The sequence below is a fragment of the Haliotis rufescens genome, unplaced genomic scaffold (genome assembly GCF_023055435.1).
Source record: "Haliotis rufescens isolate VD_foot unplaced genomic scaffold, xgHalRufe1.0.p SCAF_3, whole genome shotgun sequence".
Lineage (NCBI taxonomy): Eukaryota > Metazoa > Mollusca > Gastropoda > Lepetellida > Haliotidae > Haliotis > Haliotis rufescens.
The window spans coordinates 37,764,705-37,789,258 of NW_025964001.1; the positions used below are offsets into that span (position 1 = coordinate 37,764,705).

Genomic DNA, 24,554 nt, shown 5'->3' on the forward strand with positions numbered 1-24,554 from the left:
TCTTCTTGACATATCCCATAATGTTAGAGACTATTTTAGCAGACGACCGTCTTCCGGTGTCATGGCGTCGAAAGCAAAATCTCAGAGATTTGAGTCTGAAATTGAAAAGTTCAGGGGCGAAGCAAACTGGAAAAAGGCAAAGGAATTAGCTAGACAGTTGTCTCAAAAGACACCGGATTTAGGTTGGTCTCAATTTAAGGGATTTTCATCTGTGTCTTTATCTGATAAGTTAACCATCATCACAATTTTCACAGACCATTTCCTTGTCAGTCTCACACTCCCATCCTATCAGTGAGCTTGGTTGTTTAGATTTGATGCATAGTGATATATATTTTAAGAATATATCCGACGTTTTTGCTAAGATGAAGCTCCATTTTATACTAACAAAAAATCATTACCGCGCTAAATGAAAGATTTTGCTTGGCTTGCATTGACAATCATTGCGGAGGATGATATTTACATGATGAGACTAGTTTAATTCATTTTACTGGAATGCTGACACAAGATATAAATTCTGAATTAGTTATATTCAGCTGAAGCAAACATGGTATTACCTACACAGATTTCATTATCTAATCAACATATCTATTTAAACAAAATTCCCAGCATAACCATGTTAACTGCCATTGTATGTGTCTTTGTATGAAACAAACATATGAAACAAATTTAACAGTTGCTATACATGATATAGGCTGCACTTGATTGGTAGGCTGGCTCACAGATAGGTTTTTGCTGGGTAAGACCTGGCCAATTTCCAAATCACACAATTTCACCAATTTTTAACATGAATAAGAACATAAACTACAACTTGTTACAGTTCTTACCACTGCTTTTAAGGTAGACACCATTTTGGTAACTTGCTCATTATCTTGTTTATTTGGTTGGTCTATCCGAGTTGTGTGACACACTGATACTCACCATGCTCACTGACAGTGCAAGCTAGCAAATATACTAGCATACAACAACATCTAAATTCAAACAAGTTTACTATACGCTTTCAATATGTGGAGCTGTCTCTACATGCTCTACATGCTCTACATAGTTGTCTTATTCCAAATCAATAACCATGACAACCGTTTTATCCAGTTTCATCTTTTGCAGGAGATTTTGTTAATTTAGTACTAGCAGAAAGTACACTAGAAGAATATGCAGAAGAGCATCCCCCAATAGAGAGAAATATTACTAAGGCTAAAAGCAGTTTAACAGAGGTGGAAGATCAACTTGCTAAACTTTCACAAAGAAAGTCAAAGGTAGTTTTTTGTGTTGTTTTATGGAGGCATTTTCAAGTTATAGTTTGTGTGAATATGATCTTTGACAAAAATGTAACCTTAATGCTTATATATATGAATTAAATTGCAGTTTCAAATGCTCAAATGTTGAAAAGCTTTATGATCATTACATATTATCAGATTGGCAATAACGGATGTCTTTAATGTCATAATTTGTGTAGTAATTAGTTAAAACAAAATCAAATATGAACAAATGAAAATTTATACCAACAATGTTTATTATAATGAGTTATTTTGTTGCTTCAGATTGGCCAGCAAGCTCAGCTTCTACTGTCCAAATTAAACTTCTGTCGAGGCAACTACCAAACAGCATATGAACTCCTGGATAAGGCTGGTCTGGACTCGGTTACATACCATTCCTGTCCAAACAGACTCATTCATATGTATGCAGAATCATTTGCTATCAGAGGTAATTTGGTCCTGTTTACTAAGTAGATAAGAATCTTTTGGGATCCCAGGTCAAAAAAGATCCACAGTAGATCATGATAGAGCTGACTACAAGAGAATCAAGTAGTTACAAACTACAAAATTGCTGACTGGCAGCACAACATTCACTCACTCATATTTTTACAATGTAAGATAAGTAATGATAATCTTAGTACTAGTTGGCCTAAGAGGGTGAGAGGAAGAAGTTCATGCCATTGCCAGCAGTATTACCAGTATCTGTTGACTCCATATTGAGTAGTTTGCCTGTTAGCCACCAAACTGCTTTTAGAATCTTGCTGACTGAGGCTTTAAACAACATTCACTGACTTGTTATTTTAGTTCCAAATGCAACAAATGTGGTCGCTAAAGAAATAAATTTGTTCACCGGCTTTGCTGGATGTTCTGAAATATGTGTTGTTGTGCAGTCCCTCTGGCATGCCAGAATCTTATAATAGTAGGTTTGAATCCATTATTAGCTTTGATTATAAATATGAGTCTATTTTTGTCAGCACCATAACCTTGCTCTTGGTTTTCCCCAAAGGTGACCAGTATCACTATGGCATTTCCTCTTTCATTAATCCGACACTGTCGTCTATATGGTATAACTATACCATAGTTCAAAGCAGAATTAAACTCAACTCTCTCATTCACCTTATATGGTGAATGGAATTTGGCACATTATAAATTGACTTTATATTTATTGTTGTTGTTGTTGTTGTTGTTGTTGTATATACATGTGGAGCATGAATCATTGCTCACACCATCATCCACCAACTTGCCTACCCCAGACCTGGTGACACTGATAGAATATGGCTGACAACCTATTAGAATCCCTTTCTCTCACTCGCTTAACATGTAATACTCGTATCTGTAGGTAGTTATGTTTTCATGTCAGGAATGTGCTTGGAAAAGATGGCTCCATCAACGACCAGTAAGTACAAGGCTGTCGAAAGAGAAGACAAAATCATTTCTTGTTTTGAGAAGGCTGGTGATCTGGCTTTGATTTACCTACAAGAGAGGGATCGTTGTCAGGGCGGCATGAACCCAGGGGGAAGTCAGGGACAGCTGTCTCCAGATGAAACAGTCTGTTGTCTACTGGAACAAGCTATTCAGGAATCTCCGATTATGTATATCAAAAGAGGGTATGTACTGTTTTTCATTTGCAGATGTTGTATGAAAAATGATCAGGGAGCATGAAAATTGTTATTGACTTCACCTTACCTTCAACTTAATAGTCTTACCATCAAGACTATATTTGGAAACTGAAGAAAAATTTGATCAAATGTAAAAAATATGTAAGGGTAAAGAACTGAAGTGTTTTATAGAGTAGGTTGAATTGACAATGACCAAAGAATAACAATACTTGTTGGTATAGAGCCTGAACATGCTGAAAATGAATCAGTATTTACTTGTGAAGCATGTTGTATATGTACACATATTCAATGTTTGGTAGTTTTTGTTTTGTTCATAATGACAACAAAATGAACAGAAATGATTTTTTTTAGGCAATTAGACAAAGGAATTCAAAGATTCAGGGAGCTTCTGAGGGCAGTTGAATCCAGATTTACACAGGATATCAGACTCGTAAGTAGAGCAATATTGAAACTTATCCAAAAGCATGACCTGAAAAATAATGTATTTGTCATCATTTTGTTGTTTTGTGAAATGTAATAGTTGCATTTATCTTCTAGACACTGGCTCGCCAACTAGCCGAGGTATTGATGAGAGGTGTTTGTGAGAAATCCTACATCCCACTGGATGTCAGATCACCAAAGCCTAATGGTCCAAAGCCAAAGATTTACCCTGGTGATAGGTAGGTCAAAAATCTAAATATAAAGGATGGGGTAGGATATGATCATTATGAAGGCCTTTAACTCATTAAAATTGTGTTCTGCTCAGAAGTTTTGCTACAGTAGTGTAAGACCGTAGGGGATGTCTTCAATTTCCAGGAGGATGACCCTGACTTTGCATAATGACCCATTATCAATAGTGTATACATAGGTTTTCTTGTTTCTGAGGGGTGGTGGGTAGCCTTGTGGTTATAGCGTTAGCTCGTCATGCCGAAGACCCGGCTTCGATTCCCCACATGGGTACAATGTGTGAAGCCCATTTCTGGTACCTTGCATATGGCTGGAATAATGCTAAAAGCAGCATATAGCCATACTCACTCATTCTTGTTTCTGGAAGTATAGGTTTGGGGGATGATCCGTAAACTAAGAAATTAAAGGAGAACTCTTTAAGTGGATATTTCTTGTTTGCAGATCATTTGTTCCGGAGGATCAGAATGAGGAAGCATTACTGCTACTACTGATTGCTGAGGCTGTTGTAAGTTACATGAATAACACACAAATGAATAATACTTCCAAATATTGCTGTTTGTGTGGGCTGTTTTGACCATTCCCAAAGTAACTCTGAAAACACAAGGTATAGTTAGCATTGCCATCTCTAAGAACTTTGATACGATTTTTAAGTATGGTTGCCATAAAAGCCATTTTGTGAATGTCCATCTGTTTCTCTTGTAATGTAGTAACACAGCATTTTCAACATCTTAGTATATTCACAGAATACTTAACCCCAGCAGCAATATTGATGAAAAGAATGTGATAACTGGTAATTGTTTAAACTAGGCAACAAGAGAAGCTGTACTGGAGAGATCAGAGGAGTTGTCCGAGACAAGACTTCACGCCTTCCACAACACTACAGCAGTGTATGACATGCTGGCTCTGGCCCTGGTCAAGAGGGCCCAGTTCACAACACTGGCAGATGTAAGGCTTGTTTACATAGGAGGCAGTCACACTGAGGTTAAATGGACCTGATTGGGAGTCTGGGTTATAATAGGTCCTGACCCGTGAAGATCCGTGTAGCGAATAGGTCTTCAGCAATCCATGCTTGCCATAACAGGCGACCATGCTAGTTGTAAGGGGTGACTAACAGGATCAGGTGGTCAGGCTCGCTGCCTTGGTTGATGCATGTCATCGTATCATCATATCACTGGATTGTCTGGTCCAGACTCGATTATTTACAGACCTCCATCCTATAGCTGGAATAGTGCTGAGTGAGGCATTAAACAAAAAACAAATAAACAAAAATATTATAGCTCCCAATCAAGCTATGCTGGATGATCAAGGCGACCCGGTGGATCAGGTGGTCAGGCTCGGTGACTTGGTTACCCCACCAGCGTTGATCGGTTCTCACAATATCAATCAATGGATTGTCTGGTCCAGATTTGATAATTTAGAGGCGGATGACAGACAGCTGAAATATTGCTGAGTGTGGATTGGGCAAAGCTAAATTGCAATTTCAAGTGGTTTTAGAATTTACTAGGAATGAAATGGTTGATGTTCAGATGAATTAGATTAATGGCTTGTCTTATATATAAATTTCAGTTGCATGTGTTTTATGAAATGTTAGCCAGTAGGACTTTTAATATGATTTTAGGTGTGAATATAAATGATTTCAACATTATTATTGGTGGCAGGGTAATATTCTTTACTGAACAAAAAGAGATGTAATTGTTGAATGTTTGCATTTCAGTCCTTTGAGAGGGCAATGAGGTTTTCCTTTGAGGAGTTTCATATCTGGCACCAGTTTGCTAACTCACTTATATGTGCAGGCAAGGTAAGCCTCATCTGATTAAAACAAAACCATTCAACAATTTGTGATCCATGATTAATATGCTACTCAAAAAAAGTTAAGGACCACCTGATTCTTTCATATTACTATAGTTAATCTGTGGTCCTTAGCTTCTTTTGAGTCGTATATGTATCTGTAAATAGTAAATTTCATATTGACAAGAGTGCACAGTGATGGACATATTATTTGGACTGTTATTGGCAATGTTGTAAAAATAGTTATTTTATCGTTCTCCTCAGATATTACTACATCATAAGCTCTACACAGAAATGTTTCACAATGAGTTCTTTGAAGTTTGAGTAAAACAACTTTATTTTAGTAAATAAATATGAAATATACTCTTCAAAAAAGAAACTTGACATAGATGTAAAACCACTTTTTGCCAAATATCTAAAATAATTACATCAAATGAGAACCAAATAAGTCAAACAGAAAGATGATGTGTCTATATTTTGCGAAAACACATGCAAAGCTTCATCCAAACGCAACCGCCTGTAAAAAACGTGCAGCACAGGATCCTGCATTTAGGCATGCAGGCCCCACTGCTGAATGGGTATAAAAATCCACATCAACGGCTGTTCATACAGTCCTTATAACGGCAGTAGAGGCGGTGACAGAATGCCAAGACTGAATGCAGCTTAACGGAACAACGCCATTGGGAGATTACAAGCTGGAGCAACTCAGCAAGACGTGGCCAGGCACTTTGGCGTATCCAGACAGACAATCTCCGCACTATGGACCCGATACACCAACACCAACAGAGTTGACGACAGACCAAGGTCAGGAAGACCAAGGGTTACAACCCAAGGAAAAGATCTATACATCCCGCTGCGACACCTCCGAGACCACACTACTACAGCCACGTCTACAACCACACAGATCCCTGGGGTATGCAGAATATCAGATCAAACGGTACGCAACAGACTGAGGGAGGCTGGACTTTTTGCACGAAGACTTTGTTCGATGTCATGTATTGACCCCACATCATCTGGCGGACCGTCTGCTTTGGTGCCAACAGAGGGTTAGATGGGCACGTGCAAGCAGGAGAAATGTACTGTTTACTGACGAGTCCCGTTTCCTACTCACACGTGCTGATGGGCGCGCACGTGTCTACAGACGTCAGGGTGAACGTTACGCCCCCAACTGTGTGCAGAAGGTTGTCCCATTTGGCGGCGGGAGTGTCATGGTATGGGCCGGAATTCATCACGGTGGTAGGACGCCTCTCGTGCATGTGGCAGGTGCATTGACAGGTGTGCATTACAGAGACTTGATCCTACAGCCTTACGTTCTTCCTCACGTCAACGTTCATGGCGGACAGTTCCAGCAGGACAACGCTCGACCGCATATTGCACGTGTTTGTCAGGACTTCTTACACCACAACAACATACAGACATTACCTTGGCCAGCCCGGTCACCAGATTTGTCCCCGATTGAGCATCTGTGGGACGAGTGGGATCGACACGTTCACAGAAGGAATCCCCCCGCCAAACACTTCTGGAGCTTCTTGATGCACTTCAGCATGAATGGCAGCACATCCAACAGGGTGTTATTGACAACTTGATTGCATCAATGGGTCGTCGGTGTCAAGCGGTGATTGATGCACGTGGTGGGCACAACCGATACTGACATTTTCTGTACCCCTGTGACATTAACTGTATCGTGTACGTGTGTCTGTCTAGGTGACACGATTAATGTTTTGAACATTGTGTACATTGATCTTCATACAGTGTTTCAATTATGGTTTCTGTGTCCTATTTTGAAACAATCGCATTATATTACATTTTGAAAGTCAGTGTCAAGTTTCTTTTTTTTAAGAGTATATTTTAAAGGGTTTATCTTTATATGGTTTTATATGTTCATCTCACAAAGCACATAGTGAAGAGGACTTCTGAAGATCCCGTTTAAAATAGGCCTTCAGCAACCCATGCTTGCCGTAAGAGGTGACTATGCTTGTCATAAGAGGCTCCTAACAGGATTGGGTGGTCAGGCTTGCTGACTGGGTTGATGCATGTCATCTTATAAAAACTGCGTGGATCATGATCTCAATCACTGGATTGTCTGGTCCAGACTCAATTATTTACAGACCTCCATCATATAGCTGGAATATTGCTGAGTGTGACGTTAAACAACAAACAAACAAAGTGAAGAGAGCATTAATGATGAAAACACTGGGTAGTTTCATGTTTCTTGGAGGAAGCATGTTGATCAGCAGGCAACTTCTGTAGCTGTAGAATATGTTGAAAATATAATTGTTTAACTTCCAGTATTCCCGAGCTGTATTAGTCCTGCGAGAGTGTACGAGACTCCAACCTGACAACCCCACTGTGTCCTTACAGGCTGCCAAGCTGTGTTTTGAGTATCTTCATCAGGTAATATGCTGTAGCTACTTTGTTATGTTATTTAGAGGCACATTCTTATCATGCAAAAGACAATTTTGAATTAAAAAACAAATGCCTCAAACTATGTATGATTCAGAACTCCTTGCTTGCAATATCTTTTGAGTACTGAAACTCCTGTAATAAAAGGTATTGGTAGAATGGTAATGTGGGATGAATATTGATGGTTAAAATTGTGTTGCGGCATGCTGCAATAGACATACTGTATTGAGATACACACAGTTGTGGGTCAGAAACAGAAACATTGTCCATTAATCCTAGTTCTCATCACTCAAAGAAACTATTATGGTTTCTTATATTACTCACCAGTTGAATGTCACTTGTTATAAAAAGCATTCAGCTGTGTTACACATGGTGTAATCTCATGACGTGCGGACAGGACTATTTCTGGTCATCATCTAGCCATCGAGTTGGAGCATGGGTAGTACTGTGCAAATGTACAGAGCGTCTGCTCCCAGAAGGATAATGTACTCCCAATAGACCTACTAAGTTTCACATACTAAACACAAGAGATGCATAGACACAAACCTTGCTGTATTATTGACATAGTTTACGTCAATTTGCCAAGTCTGTGTGTTTATGCAGTTACCTTTGATCTATTGCAGGACTCTTGAACATGTATGTTTGAAATAAAGAGAATATATGGACTTTCACTTTAGTATGTAGGGCATCACTTATAAACAGAACATTATGTCAGAACATCTTCACAATTCATCCCTGCATTTACTTGCAACCTTGAACTTTGTATTGCACATGAGTGTAGTCAGCCAGTGGGCAGTCATTTGAAATGTCGTCCTCGTGTCAACCAATGCAATCCTGTGTGGTGAACCTTTGATCCACCATAGTTGGTGTTGCTACAGCAGATTTTGTGCACAGAAGCTTGTCCAGGGTACCCCTCGCCTACACTGTACCGAGTTTGATATCATGAAGCTACATCTAACCCTGATTGCAGATGTTTTATTCCTTTGGGATGTTTGTCTTTTTGCTAGTATGAACATGTATTTAGAATCTGCATCTTATCTTTTCTTCTAATCGATCTCAGGGAATGCTGCACACTTAACTGCCAGGTCACAATAAACAGTTTATGGTTGAATCATCAGCTACAAATGTTGTATTAATATGCCACCCTCCAGCAACACCTTTAATCAATGTTGAATTGAGATAAAGTGCAATGTTTAATGAGTAATATATTATTTACTACACTCATCGTCCCTGTTAGATACACGGATTTATACCACTTGTGCATTTCAAAACATGTGGGCACGTTATATCGGTGGAAATATATTAGTAATAAAAGCAGTATTTACTGGGGATTTGGTCAGTAAATGGTATATCAGAACTTGTGTGTTAAAATCTCAGTTCATAAAGTATTAAGAATAGGTCTTCAGCAACCCATGCCTGCCATAAAAGGTGACTATGCTTGTCGTAAGAGGTGACTAACGGGATAGGGTGGTCAGGCTCGCTGACAAGGTTGATAATGCATGTCATCGTATCCCAATTGCATGGATCGATATAGCTGGAATATTGCTGAGTGTGGACAAGCAAACAAATCATAAAGTATTAAATCAGTGCTTGATGGCTTGTTAGATGCCTAATGACAACCTGTTCTATTGTTTTCTCTGCAGTATGATGAGGGTATCCAGTGGTCAAAGCATGCATTAGAGGTGGGCCAGGACCACCCGATGCTGTCCCGAGCCTACACGTCACTGGGCATCGGCTACAGCATGAAGGCTCATGAGGTCAAGCTACAGGGCGAGAGACAGATACTACACAGAAACGCACTGGCAGCATTCCAGAAGTATGTGACTCCTTTCTGATTCATACTTATGAGTATGGACATCATCTTTGAATATGAATGATGAATAAAAAAATTAATAAATGGTGGTGTTAAACTAAGTAGGGAGGTTTTAAGTATAACAGTTCCACCATGACTCCATGTAATTTCAAACACTGTTCTGTAAATGCTGTGTAAGCACTTTATATGATGATAGAAAAAATGATGATGGTGTTTAATGACAAAAGAACCTTATTCAGAGATATTGGTAGGGAATAACAAACACAACACAAATATGTTATCGTTAAACATTATACTAAGCAGTGTAGATAATATTACAAAAACTGGTTTCCTTGGGCAGTAAAGTTTGACAAACTTCCTTCAACTTCCTTCAACTTCCTTCCTTCCTTCCTTCCTTCTTGTACATCTTAGTGTTACAGACTTTTAATAGCTGAGTTTACAAGACCGAACAGCATTTTACAAGACTGAGGCTTTGGACTACTGGCGAAAGTGGCCGACTGAATCCATGAAGTTAAATGTCTTAGTGCTAACTTATTAATGGGTGGTTTGTTTCCAGAGCCCACACAGCCGACCCGTACGACTACCTGGCTCTCTTCCACCTGGCACTGCAGCTGGCTATTCTCAGACATGTGAGTCACCATGCTGGTGTCCACTATTCATGATTGTTCTGATCATTTGTTACACAAGACAAATAAATGCGGCCTCTGTCCGGTCAGACCAACCCAGGGGTCAGGTCCTCGGGTTAATGTTTTCGCATATTGACCTCGTCAAGAGTAATCATTTGTATTGTTATACTGAAATTCACTTAAAGTTGATGAAGCCTTTTAACCCTGCTCTGTTTCATTACATTACATAACTGCCAACCGAGAAATGTTAGCACCAGAGGCCATCCTGTTTTCTAGCAGATGAGTCAATATCCATCATGTAACAGGTCAATACTGATCTACTGACAGGTCAATATTCGATGTTAGTGACAGACAAGTGATTTGAAGGTCAACATTAAAATGTATTGTTTCGTATTAAAATATAACCAATGGAATTGCAAGATTCTTGATAGAGGTATAACAAAATACAAAGTTTTTAGGCTGCTGAAGTTACATACTTTCGTGAATAGTTGATGCCTTATGTATTCCATTTATCTGAACATGTATGTGAAACAGTTGTAAATCTGACAGAATGGGAATCAGTGTCTCCCAGAGTTCCATACTGTTATTTCAGATTCAATTATGTGCTATTTTAAACTTTTCAAGGATATAGTTCACACTATATTCCTTTTCATATTTATTTTTCTTGGGTGTTATCCCACTGGGGCATTCTGAGAAGACATACTTGATGCCACCTCTATGGTGTGTCTGCACTGTTATCTATTATCAACTGGCATAAACCTAACTCACCTTCTTTACTTTATCAAGATTCCCGAAGCCTTGAACTATGTGAAACTTGCCCTGAAGTATCGCAGTGATCACATTCACTCACTCCACCTGCTGGTGCTGCTATTGACGGCACAGAAACAGCTGGACGAAGCGATGATTCTCATACATGCAGCTCTAGAGGAGTACCCTGATAACCTCAGGTACTGAACATAAGGATGTCTCTTATGAAGCACAAGATAATCATCTTCTTTATTGTAATGTCTGCTTCACTTTGATGCCACAAGAAGTATTTGTATAGTTAAGGCTCTTCGAGATGACATCAGTATATATACTCCTCAAAGAAGTTAAAGAACACCCAGTTCTTTCACAATATTGGTACTAATGTTATGCCACGACAGATTAACTGTAGTAGTAATATGAAAGAATCAGGTGTTCTTTAACTTCTTTTGAGTAGTTTGGATAAATGATGGTATATTACATTTGTATTCTCTGTATGTAGATATTTCAAAATTAATTCAATGAAAAAGTGAAAATGCAAAAAATGTTCATGTGTACCTCAAGACTTCTCCACTGAGTATTTCCTGCTTAGAGAAAGTGCCAAGTAACCTATGCTTGTTGTAAGAAGCAACTAAGCAGTCAGGCTCAGGGACTTCATGGGTTGTGTCTCATTCTGGCTTGTACCCTGATGGTGTGGGACATTGCTATCAATCCTTGGCTTGTCTCGTTCAGATACAATTATTTATGGCCTGATGAAATATAGCTGGAGTATTGCTGACTGTGAGAAGGCATTATCTTCGCTATATACAACACAACAAACAAATTCCAAGACTTGCTTGATGGACATGTATAAAGTGAGACTTGTCAATGTGCCAGTTTGCTGCTGACCAAGTCGAAGCTGGAGGAGGTGATGTATGGTCCGGAGGAAGCCCTGGTCACGTGTAAACTGATGCTGAAACTCTGGAAGGACATCCATGAAATCGACAGTGAAGAGTGAGTGGGACAGGGAATTGAAATATGTTGATGTAAATGATGTCACCCTGTATCATGTCAAGGCCACAGTAAACTTTTTTTGACAGTGGTGGGGTGGGGCAAATAAGATTAGGTATTCATTTTTTATTCAAGTAATGTTTTCTGTAAAAAATCCAGGTGAGGCAACTGCCCCCCCCCCCCCCCCCCCCCCCCTGGAATATTGCTGAGTGTGGCATTAAACAACAAACAAACGAACAAACAAAAATAGTGAAGAGAGCATTAATGATGAAAACAATGGGTATTTTCATACAGCTAGTATATTGCTGAATGCAGCTTTAAACAACAAAGAAACAAATAATTATGCTAAGGTACATAGTGTACCTTGTATTCACAGGATATGCAGAAGATAGCACAAGTTGGTAGTAGTTTTCTATAGTTCAGGAGTGAAATTGGTTTAAGATGGACATAGTTTAGTACTAATGAAACAGATTGATATGATTACAAGTAATTTAGTCGAATTGTTTTGTAATTGAGAATTCCATCTCCAGTACCTGGTTGAGTAAGATTGTTCTTCTGTCCTTACTTATGACCTCTTGTCTTGTGCCTGCAGAGGGTCAGAGAGAAGAGGCACTGCGACTGACCGGAACGCATTCGACCGGAGAAGTGTGGCCCAGATGACCATCAATGAGTTCAGTGAGCGTGGATCAGGTAATCATGTCTAGTCTGTACTGTTGTGTCTGTCAAAGTTCAACTTTGTTGCTACCTTCATAGAATACTGCTGCAGTTGTGTACAGGCCATAGCTGCGAATGTAGACAGGAAGTGTTATCAAGCTTATAGTCATGCTCAAGAAGAGAACCAACACTGATAAGATCCTGTTGATAGCTGTACATGTATGCATACTACAAAATTCCTTCTTGTTACAAAACATTTCATGTATCATAATTTTAGAAAGTAATTTGTGTGTAATGTACATGATGAAACAAATATGAAACAAATTAGTGAATCTTTCCCAGGTAATGATAATGTATACTCACTGCCAAAAGAAACGTTAATACCATACATGTTAGCCAATATAAGAAGACTTACTCATATTCAAGAGATATTAGATTGGTTCGATGCACAAATGAACATGCTGGTATGTTGTGTCAACTGAGGTGCATGAATGCATCACATGTGACGTCTTAGATCCATGACTCGAGATACTCTATTTGTCTTGTGCAGGATTAGCATGTGAAGTTTGGAAATCCCATGCAACATATCGTAATAAGAATAAAGTCATTCTGTGGTAACACACGACTGATTTGTTAGTTTTGTCATTAAGTGGTACACATTGGAAATATCTTTTCTAAATGTACATACTTCTCCATATGTTTTTATTGTTCGCAATTCTTATGGCGGTGAGTACCGTATATGACCGCAGATAAGCCGACCCCCGTAGATAAGCCGAGGTTTTAACTTTACCATTGAAATATGAAAGAAAATGATATGACCCGTAGATAAGCCGAACCAGGAAGTGAAAGGCAAAAAACACTGCGAAGTCCGACTGCAAGACATGTGCTGGTACTCGCAGATTTTCAATAATATAAGAAGAAAAACGTTGTAATTATATTGAAAAAGACATTATTATCTCTAATAAAGATTTAACAAACCAGTCATCCACTCTCATAATGTTGGAAGCATCTCTGGTCTTTTTTTAATCTCATAATGGTCGTTAAATGTTGCCATCAACAACGAAGCGCCATTTTGTGAATCAGTGTATAATGAATTATGAACCCGTGAGAAAATCTGTCAGCAAGAACAAAGACTCGCAGTTTGAATGCAGCATCGTAAGCATGGCGTTTTCGTTTCAAACTCATGATGAGAATGTCAGGCAGTAAAAATATACAAACTTTTATACCCCCCTTTATACCAATATTGTATGTTAATCCAATTGAATTAAATAAACTATGAACACATTGAATGACCATCACTTACTCAAAGACTTCTCCAGTTTATTAAATTAATCTCTATATTACACTGTTTCTCACATGCGTCACAGCATCTCACTATCACACTATTTGAGGTATGTCTTAATATTTGGCCCACCTGTTTGCTACACATTACTAACACACAAGTCTATCAAAGTCAGTAATAATCAACCACTGGATATGTGTGTGGAGTGTGATATTGTATCCCCTTCAGTCATGTGTGTAGAATGACGTATCTCAAACATGGATTGTCTCTCTTACTGTAAGTGGGGATCCACACTGTATTTAAGATTTGTAAACATATTCTATAACAAAGTGGATGTTCTGCCAATAATATGCAGTATGTTTTTGTTGGGAAAGTCCAGAAATTATCATGTATTTAGGGATGAAAATAAAATTTATGTTTCACCTGTGTTACCATGGTTACAGAACACTTTTTGCTGGAATTCAACTATTTTCAGTCTGCCTCAATGACACCATAGTTTTAAGAATAAAAATATGAAGATCATAATAGTAATGACAATAATAAAATGCACCATTCGATGCACTGGTACATGCCCATAGCACTACATATGACAAAAGAAGAAGACATATGGCAATAACTAGAACATTTGTCTTTTTTTTTTGTTACCATGGTTACAAAACACGTTTACCTCATCTTAGATATGAAAAGTTGACATTTTCACTTATGTGTCCCTTGATTAGATAAACATATTATTATCACCCCGGTTTGAAAAACGGGGATATAGTGATCAGCATGTCTAATCCTTCTGTAAGCTGTCCGTTTTCAGTTTCCAGAGCAGAACTCCTAAACCTTTGAATATTTCTTGTTGAAACTTGCTATACATATCAGTCTAAGTGGTGAACTGGTGCCTTTTGATAACTTATTCTTCTCTGAACTAAGGGTATCAAATTGCAATGAACCAAAAGTGGGGAGAAGTTGCCCAACTCCATTTCCGAATTGCACCAGGTGTATTTGACCGTGAAAAGGATGGCAGTTGGTCCAGGTGATCTGACTGGCTATTAATCTTTTGAACTTTCTCTGCAGCAGAATTATAGGCTTCAACCTAGAGTAAATTAATGAGGTCAAATTATGAATTATTTCTGTCTTGCAGTAGGAATTCCATATTGAATATAAGAGTGATTCCACTAACACCTAAGGGACTGGTCATTTATTATATTGGGGTGGGGGTGGAGGGTAAAAATGTATGTGTATTTATGGGGTGGGCATGTACATGATGTAAATTACATAAAATGGGGAGAGGGTCAGGGGTCTGCAAAATATGATACAGTCCTAATACCAATGCAACTGCGTCCTCCCTCCCTATAATAAATGACCAGTAAAATTCATATAGGGGTTCGCTCTATTTGTAATGTTATGTGTCTGCAGCATCTTGTTTTCTAACATTTTGCATCAAGGAGTTGTCATCCCTTTGTCAGTAAACCCCTTTTTTAAATCAAGTTACAGAAATCACTTCAAAAAGTATGGAAGGGACACTGGATTATTGGATGGACATAATGAATTAACACGTCTGTTGTAAGCTACCAGAAACCTTGTCACTTAATAATGCTTTGTGGAAGACAGAGGGTTAAATAAACAGTGACTGTTTGACATACATGATCAGTGTGGATCGCCAGTATTGACAATATGTTGCTGTTTCTCTTTCATGACTAGTGCGAGGTAAGTGACCTGCATCCAAGTGGTAACCATGGTTTCTCTCTCTACCACTGTATGTTCTTACTAATTTAATCCCGCTCATCTAACAGTGACTCACAGTCCGCTATGCGCATAAAGCATACAGTTTTGGGAGAGTTGTATACTTTCATTACATTACAAAACTGGTGGGTTTGGATTTTTTTGAGTATACATGCTAAGACTGTGATGGTGTAACAGAAACAACTTTTGTGGTTAAGCTGAAACTTATGAACCTTTGGCCTTATATTGTGTTTAGTTCGTTTACAAGATGGATAGCCAATAAAAGGAGTAGACCTTTGATCGTAAAAAATTGCTTACCTGTTTTACAATTGGGTTAAAAAAAAACACATGAGATTTTATCACTGTTGTCCCAATGAAATGGTGAAAGATATGTATAAAAATCTTTATTCCATCAAAGATAACCCGATCAATTATCTTTTTGTATTGTTTTGCAATCATACTTCCGTGATGGTGTGACCTACAAGTTTGTTTTCATTCATTAGTATCAGTACTAATCAGGAAGTTAAATATTTTTATATTTTGAAAAAAAACAACTTTTTGTAAACCAACTAATAATAAATAGAAGGCCTTTAAGACGTTAGTGTTCCATAGTACATCAGCCTCAGCTCCACAGGAACACATCTGCAGCTCATCGGGATTGTTGCTCTTTTCATAATAGATGTTTTAAATCAGGTTTATTAAGTTAGTAGATGTCATGTAAACTGGAACATTACAATATTAGTATCCAGTGTTCTATATGCAGAATATTAGGAGCTTTAATATTCATACTGTTGAGAGCGGTGGAGTTTGAGAGTTCTCTGCACAGTGCTGGCTGGGCATACATGGCATTGTGTGTTTGTGGGGAAAATATTTGCAAATCCTGAATTCCATTTTTAGAAATGCCATTGGTATGTGCCATGTTATGTTTTACTGGTGTCATGCCAGTTCTCAAGATCAGGTTATCAGTTTACAAGGGGTGAATCCCACTCAAGATACAGACATCTTTTGTCATAAGTGCATTGAAAGGTGTTGTATTTATGCAGACTCGTATTGGTTATGAGCTGTTTTCACAAAGTGTGGCATGTCCTTGAAGAGGAATGGGCAGCAAAAAGGAGCTGGGTTTGTGCTCTGAGATGGTAAACTAAATACCTAAATTACTCTTGTATTGTCCTCCCTGGGTTAGAACAGATCCCCAGCAACCTATTCCGGTTGTGAGGCAACCAAATGGATCGGTTGGTCCGGCTCGTTGACTTGGTGGACAGTGTGCCCTCATAACCTGATGGTGCAGAATGCTCTTCACAATATTGACCACTGGATTGTCTGGTCCAGACTGGACTATTTACAGGATGCCCTCCTATAGCTGGAACATTGCTGAGTGTGGCATAAACAAACAAAGAAACCAACAAACACTTTTGTATTTTAATACCAGTGTTGATAAAATTCACATGCTTCATCTGTAGTAGAGGGCACGGGTGTCCCAGTCGTCTAAGGCGCCGCGATTCGCTGTGCAGAGTTGCGTCCCTTTGGCACGCCAGAAACCTATGATTGTGGGTTCGAATCCCGGTTCGCCCCGATTATGTTTCTAGGTTTGTCAGCACCATACCCGTGCTCGTGGGTTTCACCGAAGTGGTAAACGTTTGAGACCTGCATCACTTCGGGCTTTCCTCCCACATTAAGCTGACACGCCGTGATATAACTGGAATAATGTTAAAAGCAGCGTTAAACCAAACTCACTCACTCACTCATCTGTAGTACATTAACAGTGTAAATGATCACATCTCACAAAAGAGACATCAGTCCTTCATAACTAAGCTGCAGCTTATAACTATTTGCCTATCAATAACCTTAACAGCATACGTCTATTTCCAATATTCCTCCAGTGCTGCATGCTATAACTGTGGCACAGTCGACACGGTGCATGAATTCACTAACTCAACCAGTCTCAAATGGAAGTTTACACTTGCTTCAGCATCCATTCCATCTCTGCATGCTCTACTACACAGTACCAACACAGGCCACTGTGTACAGATGGTCCTCGTCTGGCTGGCCACTGCAACCTGTATCACAGTACATCATGTACATTGTAGTCACATACTTATGCTACGGAAGAGGGTCGCTTGAAGATGGATAAAGCAACTCTTAGTCTTACCTATTCATTATTTGGTTTAGATAGAGGTTGATGGTTTTCTGCATGCAATTTGGTTATAGATATTACTATTGGTCGTCGTTATTTTGCACCATTATGATTATGTTTGTTATGTTGCAGGTTTTCTTCTTAATCAGTCTTCTTGTTCTAGTAGATTACTGACCTTTTCATTTACTGTTTAAAGTTTTCATGATTTAAAGCAGAATCAATAGAATTACTCACATAAATGAGTGCCATAATTGGTTTGTTTTCTTGATTGAAAATGAGAATTAGACTCATCATATAATGTAACCGGTGACTGATATCTATTCAGAAATATTTAATATTAACATGACAGTTTTTAAGTCAATAAGCCAATGTACATGGAAGTTATTATTAGGATATTCTGACCTTTCAGATGCAGATTTAGATAACAGTGCCATTTCAAAAGACCACTAAGGCACCATGTTGTGCCATGGAGCATGGAGAGGAGCACTGGCTGGTTCCATTATGAGAATGAGCAAGTCTTGTTGTATGTTGCAGGATCAATCAGAGCTGAGTCGGTGGCAGCGTCTCGGGTGGAGCGGGCATTGTCCGAGGTGGCGTCGTCCATGAACAGCAGCTTTCAGCCTCGGCCGGGCTCCCAGCAGTCCTGGATGCTGCAGGCCCAGATATGGCTCCATCTTGGTAGGCTCCTTGATCTCTATATGTTTTATTATGGAAATTGTGGTTAATAGTTTGTTCAAATGTGGACCATGTCATGGCTGCCATGTTTTGTCGGTTTCATTGTGTACTTTGTCCATCACTTAATGCTTGTTGTATGAATGCAGACATTGTGTGAAGGGAGGTATGCTAGCTGAGTGGTGACAGTATTTGTGTGGCAATCAAGAAATCAGTGACTTTTCTGATTTTGAGTGCTAAAGCTTAATAAGTACCTTAAACTTTGGACTGTGTACCTGCTCCTTGTGCCCAGTACTTCATGCTTGATCCTACCAAAATTAACATGGAGTGGTATCAAAGTGTGACCTGACTGATTGTCTCTCCTGGTTTGTTTTGGTTCAGATGCAAAATTCCTGACACTGAAATGATTTTGCTTGCTGTGTCAGACCTGGTTACATGAGACATGACATGCTGACTTCTTGAAACATGTACCTTCAGCTGTACATGGCTATCCAATTGTGGCATAATTATTGTTACAGCGGAGTTGTACCTTAGTCTGGAGAAGGTGACTGAAGCTGAGGCGTGTGTACAGGAAACATCCACCATCTTCCCCCTCTCACATCAGGTCTACTTTATAGTAAGTTACGCCTCTTCTTCTTAACCCTCTCGTCTATAGGACTGGCACGTCAAGTTATCTGCTATCATGTCATTGCTGGAAGATAACACACAGACTATTCAGTATTTCAGCACCCAACTTGGTACGCATTTACATTGTGTTTTTTCACTTTTTCATGGATAGTTAGATATAGATGAAATGTTATTTCTGAAACAGAATTGTTTTTCTTCTGCACAGATGTCAGTATTGTGGTGAGGTAATACCTTGTGCTGACTTCCAATACGTTGGAGCTGTGACATTTCTGGAAATAAAGTAGGACAGTTGAAGGCAGAGAATACATCCAGACATTTCCCCATGTCATCCTCTGATGTTTCTTGTTTAAATCAGGATATGCACATATTAGTAGGTTCAGGTATATATCAGAAACATTAAAGTGCAGAGCCCAGTTTGTGTTATCACTGTTATCTACTGCGTCTTTAAGAGCAGATCTAGATATGTCTAGCATGTTTCTCTCTCTGTGTTGCAGAAAGGGAGAGTGTATGAACACAAGCAGAGGAACAATGATGCCAAAGTTTGTTTTGAGAACGCAGTCTCTATCAACCCAGGTCACACAAAGTCCCTGCAACACTTGGTAGGTGGATTATAACAGCTAATAGGTGGCCCAGTCCTCCGAGGCATTGTAATTTGCTGTGTAGAGTTGTATCCCTTGGGCATGTCAGAGATCTATGTACCTGTGGAGATCCGGGTTAGAATAGGTCTTCAGCAACCCATGCTTGTTATAGGAGGCAACTATGCTCGTTGTATGAGGTGACTAAGCTTGTCATAAGAGGCGACTGTGCTTGTCGTAAGAGGCGACAAATGGGATTGGGTGGTCAGGATCACTGAGTTTGTTGATGCATGTCATTGTATCCCAAATGCATGGATCAATGCTCATAATATCAATCACTGGATTGTCTGGTCCAGATTTGATTATTTACAGACTGCCGTCATATAGCTGGAATATTGCTGAGGGTGGCATTAAACAACAAACAAACAAACAGAAACCTGTGATCGTGATTTCAATTTGTGGATCGCACTGATTATGTTTCTAGGTTTGTCAGCACCCTACCCGTGCTCGTTGGTTTCACCAAAGTGGTAACCTTAAAACACCTGCATCACTTCAGTCTCTCCTCTCATATCAAGCTGAAATGCTGTGATATAACTGCAATACTGTTCAAAGTGGCGTTAAACCCAACTCACTCACTTCAGCAGCAAAGTAAGCAATGCCTCTGACACAAAGTACTGTTCCTAGAAATCTTCAGTTCTGTTGGCAGATGATGTTACTGCAAGAGTTTTGGTAAACAAGCCTCAGGCTGCTGTTGCATGCTGGTCCTCCAGTTTTAAGTTGATATCTGTTTCCAGGGCATGGTGCTACATTACTTGAACGAGAACAAACTTGGTGAGAAGGTGTTGAGAGATGCTGTGAACAACGACCCCACATCGCATAAATCATGGTGAGGACGCTTCACAGTTACATATTAGAATTGGTCTTCAGCAACCCATGCTTGCCGTTATCATATTTGGGGAGATACTGTCATGAGAATAAAGCTGTTTATAGCATGCAACTCTTCACTATAGCAGAAAAACTACTCATGTGGTGTAAAGTACCAACTCATTCACTAAACATGTGATTATTTGAGACATGTTGCAGAATGTTATTTTATGCGTATTTAACCATTTATGGGTATCGTCAGTGGTTTTTTTCATATTTGTGCCGGCATGAGGATTGTGGGTTTGAATAGGTCCCCAGCAGCCTATACTGGTTGCATGAAGCTACTAAATGTATTAGGTGTCACTTTGTGACTAGGTTAATGCATCGTACCCCAATAGCGTGGGTCTTTGCTCGTAATATCACTAGTTTGTCTGGTTCAGAATTATTTTACGGGCCACGCTCTAATATTGCTGACTGCTACTTTAAACAACAAACTAACAAATAATAATTGGTGGTATTCTTGAACAAATAAATTGAAACATATGATCTTAGAATATTTGCCCAAATTGGCAAAGGATGTTATTTGAATACAGAGGTCCATATGCTAACAGTGTTTCCTCTCTCTGCAGGCATTCTCTGGGAATGGTGCTAGAAGCCCTGGGCCAGCCTGAAGCAGCCAGTGACTGCCACAACACAGGAATGGAGCTAGAAGCCACCAGTCCCGTCGTCCCCTTCACCGTAATTCCGCGACTCATGCAGTGACACCTTCCCAGGAAACAATCTCTGTATTAGGACCGTCACAAATCATAGTCCTATGATTATAATATGATGAAGGTTGTTTTGTGGACTTGGACCCTGATGTGGATGGGTGACGAGGTGCTCCATCCACTTCACTGGTGTCTCTAACAGGCTGTCTACACAGAGACTGTCAATACTCAGCATGGCTTGGAGAAGAATAAATGGCATTACATATGATGTAAATTACTTAGCCATAATAATCTTGTTGATTTAGTTTTGTTCGTTCACACACATTTGTTTTTGAATGTCACAGTATATTACAAGACTGTTTAGGGTCCCCAAGTTTGATCGCAATGTTAAGGGTAAGAGATCAGATTTGCATATATTTTTCCTTTTGCATATTTTGATAGCTAATGTTTTTTCTACCCATTTTTTTATAACCAATTTAATGCTTTATAACACTTCTTTGTTCATTGAATGTGCGTGATGTCATGGTATTGTGTGCACACAGGTTATCAAAAGCTCTGTACAGGAGTATGATGTTCTCCACTGCAGGCATAATGAATGTACATTGTACCAGGTGCTGCGAAAGAAGCCCTTTAAATTCTCCTATTTAACTCCTCATATCTTTTAACTGGAAAGACTAACAGTTATACTGTTTTGGGCTTGTCTTTTAGATCCCCAAATTTGGGACTCTGATTTTTTCACAGATATTATGTTCCATTAATGTTCTTTTCAGATGGCATTAAGTATTATGTACATGTATGTTTGAGAATTCACAATTCATTTACTACATTATAGCTTCAAAAGTATTTTAGTCATTTCATACAATACAATAAGTATATATTAGTCTATCAAATATATTTTGAATGTGTTATGAATAAGATGTATGAAATAATCCTGAAATGTTCATGTAAGTAGTACGCAGTGTCCTGGGCATATTCAAGATTTAGATTTATGTATAATATCAGTGTAACCGTTGCAGTTGGGCCTTGCTCTTGCTGCTTGGGTTTACAATGTATTATAGTTGACGGAATATCTAGTCATTGGGAATGTGCACGGTAGTTGTACATGTATAAAGGGAATCAAGGGATGAATCGTTAAGGTAGTTGTACATAGTGGTATGTTACTTGGAGAAAAGAGGATAATGATCTTTTGTGTTGGGACAATACCTTAGTATTTGAGGTCAATGCACTTTGTGTAAGATTGTATGGCATAATACCGAACTGAGGCATTATATTTCAGGGAGTGACAATTCTGTGTGTAATATCATGATCACCTTTCTTATGTATGGTACATTCTTTTAACAACTTTCAAATTACGACAGTTTCAGATAATCACTTTGCTCAAAAAGCCTGTTCGATGTATTTCTTTGTTTTTGTCTGCTCACATGTACAGGAATTAAAGATTAATCCTTTTTAACCAATAATCCACTCTCAGAAATTAAGTATAGCCTTTTTTTACTAGATGTATTCATTTCCCACTTCCTACCCAAACACCACCATGTTGTGTGAAAGTTGTTATGTTAAGTCTGTATTTGGTGTTTCTTTGGCATTCTACTTTGCATATGTTACAAATGCATAAAAATGACAGTTCATGTTGCCTTTACTGATTAGAGAGCAGTGTATTAAGCTTTAAGATAACTTTAAATATTATCATGTCAAACTTCTAGATATGCCTCTTTTAGTCATGTTTATCTCCTTTGAAATCCTGAAATATTATAATTTATTGATTTCAATTTAGAAATCCAGGTAGGTCATCCTTAGTTCTTGGGAGTATCATTTCTGCATCTTATTCTGACACATTGTATATTCCCATGTACATGATGTAAATGACCCATTCACCACCATGGCTTCGGAAGTTGCCCCATCTTACATCACTAACTCTGTCACAGAACTTTTCTCGCTCATGAATTTGGAATCATCATCCAACAGAATGTTCCTTCTCAACTCAAATTAGGCATAGATCTACATTCAATATCTGGGCCTTGTGTGTGCGAGCCATAGAAATATTTACTTGAATCTGAAGATGGTTAAAATTAGTATTAAGACGGGGGAAGGTCATTATGCTACCAGCCATTCCCTGCTGTATTTGAGACATCACATAACAACATGAGCCGTGTTCTGGTGATGTAACAGCCGATTCAATCATGAAAGAACGCAGTTCGAGTTGCATGATTGGATATATGTTAGCGTCCTTGACACTTATCTTGTAATGTATATGGTGGCTTATGGGTACAGGGATATCATCACAAGAGAAGGGAGGTGTAATACATGAGATAATTGAAGATGGAGCAAGGTGGTGTAATTAGAGATTTGCTCGGTGTATACCAGGGTGAAAGTTGAACATCATTATTATTAAACATTTTGGATTTTTCATTACTTAGTTTAAGCAAGTCTTATTCAAGCGGGCTAGTAAAACTGGGACTGCTGGAAGTGAGTCCATGAGTGGTGGTGTTTAGTTTTAGTTCACGTTTTGTTCCTAGAATGTGCCGCAATTTTAGTATTTGATGTGATGTAATCACTCACGATGTATGTATAACACTATAATGGATTTCTTTTATTGCTATGTGGAATATATTAGTAGTCTTTCTTGCACTGTGATAACATCATGTATATACCTTGTTATTTATTTGTATATTTGTATTGTTTAATTTGTACATATCTTCATCTGTAAATTAGAAGCTTGTGATATGAGACAGTGTGTATGGTTTGGCAGGAGTATTTATACCAATATGAAAACACTACCTGTTGAAATAAAGTTTCAACCTTTGTACGTGTTACTTCCACTATAGTTTGTGAGGAACAAATGAGAGGTGTGTGTGTGTGTGTGTGTGTGTGTGTGTGTGTGTGTGTGTGTGTGTGTGTGTGTGTGTGTGTGTGTGTGTGTGTGTGTGTGTGTGTGTGTGTGTGTGTGTGTGTGTGAGAGAGAGAGAGAGGTGTTTTAAATAGCTTTTAGACCTACTGCTGCAACAGGATAAAATGGTACAGATAACGGGGCGGTCGGGTAGCCTTGTGCTTAAAGTGGTTCCTTGTCACGCCGAAGACCCGGGTTCGATTCCCGACGTGGGTACAATGTGTGAAGCCCATCTCTTGTGTCTCTTGCTGTGATATTGCTGGAATATTGCTAAAAGCGGCGTAAAACCGTACTCACTCACTCACTCACACAGAAAATAGTTTTGTTCAGTTTAATAATCCAATCCAATTATTTCGTCATAGAAGACAAACATGACCTGTCTTTAAAACACATTCACCCTACAGTTATACAAACTAGGGTTTTACACGATGCAGAAAAGTGCGTCCAGTATGCACAAATGTAAAGAATTGATGCAGAGAAAAGAATATATTGCATCCTGAGGGACACAAAATAATGTTCATCGTGTCAAGTTCTTGACAAGAA

The 24,554-nt window shown here is 38.8% G+C and overlaps 1 protein-coding gene across 2 annotated transcripts; it reads left to right on the plus strand.

The window, feature by feature from the left end:
* The first annotated feature begins 47 nt into the window (after nt 1-47).
* LOC124118582 (tetratricopeptide repeat protein 7B-like) lies at nt 48-23,930 on the plus strand. 2 transcript variants are annotated; one of them, XM_046480771.2, is made up of 21 exons: nt 48-182; nt 1,102-1,250; nt 1,536-1,698; nt 2,611-2,857; nt 3,221-3,299; nt 3,407-3,528; nt 3,977-4,040; nt 4,343-4,480; nt 5,250-5,333; nt 7,613-7,717; nt 9,370-9,542; nt 10,096-10,168; nt 10,952-11,112; nt 11,786-11,902; nt 12,492-12,589; nt 15,525-15,530; nt 18,214-18,357; nt 18,870-18,967; nt 19,473-19,577; nt 20,348-20,439; nt 21,047-23,930. In XM_046480771.2, the coding sequence occupies exons 1-21, from the start codon at nt 62-64 to the stop codon at nt 21,177-21,179; spliced, it is 2,472 nt and encodes an 823-aa protein (XP_046336727.1). In that variant the 5' UTR covers nt 48-61; the 3' UTR covers nt 21,180-23,930. The 2 variants fall into 2 exon arrangements, with proteins under 2 accessions (XP_046336727.1, XP_046336732.1); XM_046480776.2 differs by lacking the exon at nt 15,525-15,530.
* The last annotated feature ends 624 nt before the right edge of the window (nt 23,931-24,554 follow it).

Bases quoted from the DNA above. Each gene is read 5' to 3' on its own strand.
- LOC124118582 (XM_046480771.2), top strand. From the start codon at position 62: ATGGCGTCGAAAGCAAAATCTCAGAGATTTGAGTCTGAAATTGAAAAG. The intron at 18,358-18,869 runs GTAGGCTCCTTG...TTATTGTTACAG, and splicing joins CCAGATATGGCTCCATCTTG to CGGAGTTGTACCTTAGTCTG. The intron at 20,440-21,046 runs GTGAGGACGCTT...CTCTCTCTGCAG, and splicing joins CCCACATCGCATAAATCATG to GCATTCTCTGGGAATGGTGC.